The following is a 6,000-nucleotide window of genomic DNA, read 5'->3' on the forward strand; positions in this document are numbered from 1 at the left end:
CATTCAAAATTACAGTTCCATTTTCAAAGATTCACCACAACCTGACGTTACAGGATCGCACACATCAAAGAAAGAGGAATAGACACGCCCACCAAAGACTTATATACAGGCTACGTTGGCCTAGGATTGGTTAAAAGTTTTTGATTGATTGACTTGTGCTGCTGGAGGCATAAGTAAAGAAAGTTATGCAAAATACTCGCCTCCTGTCATTATTAAAATTAAGATTATACGTACACTACGTTAACATAATCTACAATTTACGCAGTATTGCAAATAGGTAAGGCCACAGGACCCTGTCGAACGCCTTCTCCGAATCCAGAGAGAGGAGCAGAGAAGGCGTCCGCGTTTTCCCAGCCCACCATATGAGATCAGCAGCTCGCCTTGTGTTCTCGTATAGCTGTCTTGTGGGAACAAAGCCCACCTGGTCAGCATGTATGTATCTGGTGAGGAGTGGGTTCAGCCTGTTGGCTAGTAGTTTAGCGTATGTCTTCAGGTCAAAATTTATAAGAGATACGGGGCGGTAGACCCTGTTTTTTTTTTATTATTTATTTTTGGGGGTACTTGTGTACATCATGTTACATTGTGTGCAATAAAGGCAGTCAGCGGAGGTTACAGTGTGTAATAGAGAACAGCATCACATGCAAGTTATACACCCAAACTTTTTTATATAGTAATTTTCTAGCGTGGATTCCTCATGACCAAACATTCGGTTAGCCCAATTATTAACAGGTTGTCGGTTATTAGTGTGTGCACCCTTAGTGTTATATGGTACGGCTATGTCTGGGGTTAGCGGCGCTTAGGGCGCATGGGTATTGAGCATTAGACTTGTCACCTGCAAGGCGAGAACCTAGTTCTCTCTTGGCGGTTAGACCATAAGAAGTCGTGCCAGCTAGGTTGGCTGTTATACATGCCCTGAGGGTGCTCATTGGCTCTCATAAGGAAGAGGCACGTTAAACTGAGGTGGGGGGGTTAGGTGGGTGGCTGGTCATAGTGGCTGGCTGGTAGCTTGCAGAGCCAGGTAGAACACCCTGTTTTTGATGGCAGCTTTGCTAAACATATTGAGCCTGCTGACACTAAGTCAACAAGTAGCCCCCCATTCATAAAAGCAGCTTGAGAAAAAAGAATTACATTTTTAACAGTAGTTTGAGGCTTCCTGTTTAAAGAAACTCAGAGAAGTGGAATGACAAGAGGGGAGCTAAATGCAATTGGAAAGAAGACGTTGGGGTTATACTGTCTAGTGCCCGGTGGTTTCCTTTATGGTGACTGTGCAAGTAAATGTCTGAAACCATAGTATTATTTATCAGCATTTGTGAGAGCTAAACTATCGACTATACACAGTTAGTTTCAGAGCGCAGATTGAGCGATAATTAAGGTCTCACCTTGTTTTTTCTGAGTTTACTCATGACTTCTGTAAGTGCAGGATAACCTCCTTCGTACCTCCAAAGGTGGACTAAAATAAAAACAAAAACAAAAAAAAAACAGAAAATTGTACCTTTCCGGAATTTTGACATCATACGGGTTTACAGAATATTTCAATGAAAGCTCTTCGAAATGTTGGAATGCATGCTGGCATTATTCCATTTAGTGAAGGGATGTTTCTTAAGTTATGATAATGCGAATTGATTAACCTATTCCCTTTTCAATGATTGGTATTGAAAAATTAGTTTACCCCAATAGTTTCAGAAGCTCTGCTACAGCCTTAGGGGTTTTATTCACATTATAGTCATAAAATTGTATTGTTTGCTTCACGTTCTATAGCATTAATATTTCCTGCTACGTACCAGCCTGATCCTGCTCCCCATACCATGTATTCCACGTACCCACCAAAGTACATGGGTAGTCGTCCTCTTGGTGAATTTTTGGCAACACTTCCTCACTTAAAAACAAAAATAGTGTATAAAATATCAAAAAATTCTAAATACTGTACATTATAACAAATACATTATTCAACACATGGCATCATCATTACAGGTTTTTGAGATCAGCATACTGGCATCCACCTTATGTGGGAGGCGGGTGGCGAGGGAGCACTCTCCCCTGCTCAGCTCCCTCGCGCGCACCGCCGTGATGCCGGAATACGACATCACTCCGGCCCGGGAAGATCATTGCTCCCTCGGCACTCGCTTTCACTCTGCGCCTGCCTCCCTGCCCAACCGCCCGCCAAGCTGCAGCCAGCCCCACTGGACCACAGGGAAGAATCCACTCCAGCACTCCTAAAGGTTGGGTGGATTGAACTTGAATTTTTTTTCATTTTAAATAGTGAGTGTGCCTGTTAGTGAGAGTGTGTGCGTGCGCGCGCCTGTCAGCGAGTGAGAGTGTGTGCGTGCGCGCGCCTGTCAGCGAGTGAGAGTGTGTGCGTGCGCGCGCCTGTCAGCGAGTGAGAGTGTGTGCGTGCGCGCGCCTGTCAGCGAGTGAGAGTGTGTGCGTGCGCGCGCCTGTCAGCGAGTGAGTGGGTGAGAGTTAGTGTCTGCCTGTCAGCGAGAGTTAGTGTCTGCCTGTCAGCGAGAGTTAGTGTCTGCCTGTCAGCGAGAGTTAGTGTCTGCCTGTCAGCGAGAGTTAGTGTCTGCCTGTCAGCGAGAGTTAGTGTCTGCCTGTCAGCGAGAGTTAGTGTCTGCCTGTCAGCGAGAGTTAGTGTCTGCCTGTCAGCGAGAGTTAGTGTCTGCCTGTCAGCGAGAGTTAGTGTCTGCCTGTCAGCGAGAGTTAGTGTCTGCCTGTCAGCGAGAGTTAGTGTCTGCCTGTCAGCGAGAGTTAGTGTCTGCCTGTCAGCGAGAGTTAGTGTCTGCCTGTCAGCGAGAGTTAGTGTCTGCCTGTCAGCGAGAGTTAGTGTCTGCCTGTCAGCGAGAGTTAGTGTCTGCCTGTCAGCGAGAGTTAGTGTCTGCCTGTCAGCGAGAGTTAGTGTCTGCCTGTCAGCGAGAGTTAGTGTCTGCCTGTCAGCGAGAGTTAGTGTCTGCCTGTCAGCGAGAGTTAGTGTCTGCCTGTCAGCGAGAGTTAGTGTCTGCCTGTCAGCGAGAGTTAGTGTCTGCCTGTCAGCGAGAGTTAGTGTCTGCCTGTCAGCGAGAGTTAGTGTCTGCCTGTCAGCGAGAGTTAGTGTCTGCCTGTCAGCGAGAGTTAGTGTCTGCCTGTCAGCGAGAGTTAGTGTCTGCCTGTCAGCGAGAGTTAGTGTCTGCCTGTCAGTAAGTGTATCTGTCACTGAATGTGTGTCAGTGTATGTATACATGTGTCAGTGTGTGTATGTGTGTGTCACTGAGAGTGCGTGTCTGTCAGCAGTGGCGTACATACCGGGGTCGCAGGGGTCGCGGCTGCGACCGGGCCCGGCCCACCAGGGGGCCCGGCCGCCCTGCGACCCAGGTATGTACCGACAGGGCCAGCCTCTTCTCCTGGGGGGCCCAAGAGCCGGCCACCTCAGGGCCCCCCGAGGCTGGCCCTGCTATCACCAGGCTGGCGGGCGCGCGAGGGAGCACTTTCCCCTGGGTGCTCACTCTTCAGCTCCCTCGCGCACCGCACTGAAACCGGAGCCGGAAGATGACGTCATCTTCCGGCTCCGGCATCAGTACGCGGCACGCAAGGGAGCTGAAGAGGGAGCACCCAGGGGAAAGTGCTCCCTTGCGCGCCCGCAGGACCAGCCAGCCGGGTGACACCACTGGACCCCAGGGAATCCCCTCAGCTCTCCCACAGGTAAAGAGGCTGGGGGGATTAAATAAAAAAAAATAAAAAAAAAAATAAACATTTGTGTGTGAGTGTATGTTAGTGAGAGTGTGTGTTAGTGTGAGTGTGTGTTAGTGTGAGTGTGTGTTAGTGTGAGTGTGTGTTAGTGTGAGTGTGTGTTAGTGTGAGTGTGTGTTAGTGTGAGTGTGTGTTAGTGTGAGTGTGTGTTAGTGTGAGTGTGTGTTAGTGTGAGTGTGTGTTAGTGAGAGTGTGTGTTAGTGAGAGTGTGTGTTAGTGAGAGTCTATGTTAGTGAGAGTCTATGTTAGTGTGAGTCTATGTTAGTGTGAGTCTATGTTAGTGTGAGTCTATGTTAGTGTGAGTCTATGTTAGTGTGAGTCTATGTTAGTGTGAGTCTATGTTAGTGTGAGTCTATGTTAGTGTGAGTCTATGTTAGTGAGTGTGTGAGTGTATGTTAGTGAGTGTGTGAGTGTATGTTTGTGTATGTTAGTGAGTGTGTGTTAGTGTGTGTGTGAGTGTGTGAGTGTGTGAGTGTGTGTGTGTGTGAGTGTGTGTGTGTGAGTGTGTTAGTGTGTGTGTGTGAGTGTGTTAGTGTGTGTGTGTGAGTGTGTTAGTGTGTGTGTGTGAGTGTGTTAGTGTGCGTGTGTGAGTGTGTTAGTGTGCGTGTGTGAGTGTGTTAGTGTGTGTGTGTAAGTGTGTTAGTGTGCGTGTGAGTGTGTTAGTGTGTGTGTGTAAGTGTGTTAGTGTGCGTGTGAGTGTGTTAGTGTGTGTGTGAGTGTGTTAGTGTATGTTAGTGAGTGTGTGTGTGAGAGTGTTAGTGTATGTGTGTTAGTGAGTGTGTGTTAGTGTTAGAGTGTGAGCGTGTGTTAGAGTGTGCGTGTTAGTGTTAGAGTGTGAGCGTGTGTTAGAGTGCGTGTTAGTGTTAGAGTGTGCGTGTTAGTGTTAGAGTGTGTGTCTGTGTGTGTCTGTTAGTGAGTGTGTATGTATGTTTGTCACTGAGTGTGTGTCTGTCAGTTAATGTGTGCGTGTATGTCTTAAGCACTTACCTTTCTCCAGCGCCGGGCTCCCTTGGCGCTGGGGATCTCTCCGCCCCGATCCGCCTCTCAGCTCCGAATGCGCATCATGGCAAGAGCCACGCGCGCATTCAAACCGCCCATAGGAAAGCATTTCCTATGGATGTTTAGCGTCTTCTCACTGTGATTTTCACAGTGAGAATTGCAGAAAATCCTCTAGCGGCTGTCAATGAGACAGCCTCTAGAGGCTGGATTAACCCTCAGTGAAACATAGCAGTTTCTCTGAAACTGCTGTTTTCAGCTGCAGGGTTAAAACTAGAGAGACCTGGCACCCAGACCACTTCATTGAGCTGATGTGATCTGGGTGTCTGTAGTGGTCCTTTAAGTGTATGTGTTTATGCATGCACTGGCGTACATACCGTGGTCGCAGGGGTCGCAGCCCTGCGACCAGGTGCCCGCCGCCATGTGTTGCGGACCCAGCCCGCGCAGAGTAAGCGCGCGCGCGGGAGGGGCCCACGGATCAGTTTTCGCACCGGGGCCCCATGGGTTGTGTGTACGCCACTGTCTGTCAGCTAGTGTATGTGTGTCTGACACCTAGTGCATATATGTCTGTCAGTGAGTGTGTCCCTGTGTGTGTGCCTGACACTGAGTGAGTGTGCATGTGTGCCTTGTCAGCGAGTCTGTATGAGTCTGTCAGTGAATGCGTGTCTGTCGGTCAATGTGTGTAACTGTGAATGAGTGTGTATTTCTGTGAATGTTTCAGTGAAAGTGTGTGTTGGTTAAACAGTGTGTGTGCCAATTACTGTATCTGTAAGTAAGTGTATGTCAGGAAGAAATATTTGGAGGGGGAGGAGGGTATGCCCGAGTTTTGTCATGCCTAGGGCAGCACAAAACCAGAATACACCACTGCGCACGCACGCACGCACATATATATATATATATATATATATAAAAAAACCAAATAATCTTGCACTCCACCTGATCCGTAGTCCAATGCCCGGTGCTTGTCAGCCAAAATTCAACGAACAATTCAAAGATAGCACTCCAGGGACTTAATAAAATGTAACTTTTATTTTTCTCACTAAAACATCAAAGGTGTCAACGTTTCAGCTTGATCCCCTCAAGCTTTCGTCAGGACATGATATATATATATAGATTCAAGTAGTATGGCTGCACTCACGGGTATTTCTTTAAAATATAACTTTTATTTTGGTTCCATTAAAATGAATCGACGTTTCAGTCCAACTTGTGGACTTTCATCAGGAATCCATGATGTTTTGGCCCTGGTAATGCACCCGGTTTTGAAATAACTGGTAGCTTGTG

General features: G+C 47.7%; 1 protein-coding gene across 1 annotated transcript in view; it reads right to left on the reverse strand.

The window, feature by feature from the left end:
- Window positions 1–6,000, reverse strand: part of NIPSNAP2 (nipsnap homolog 2) — a 52,585-nt gene that overhangs the window by 32,618 nt on the left and 13,967 nt on the right. The window contains exons 4-5 of the mRNA XM_063457324.1: window positions 1,782–1,876; window positions 1,380–1,450 (exon numbers count right to left, since the gene is read on the reverse strand). Coding sequence (XP_063313394.1) covers window positions 1,380–1,450; window positions 1,782–1,876 — 166 coding nt within the window. The remainder of the gene's footprint in view (window positions 1–1,379; window positions 1,451–1,781; window positions 1,877–6,000) is intronic.

This window comes from Pelobates fuscus, chromosome 1 (genome assembly GCF_036172605.1).
Source record: "Pelobates fuscus isolate aPelFus1 chromosome 1, aPelFus1.pri, whole genome shotgun sequence".
NCBI classification, from domain to species: domain Eukaryota; kingdom Metazoa; phylum Chordata; class Amphibia; order Anura; family Pelobatidae; genus Pelobates; species Pelobates fuscus.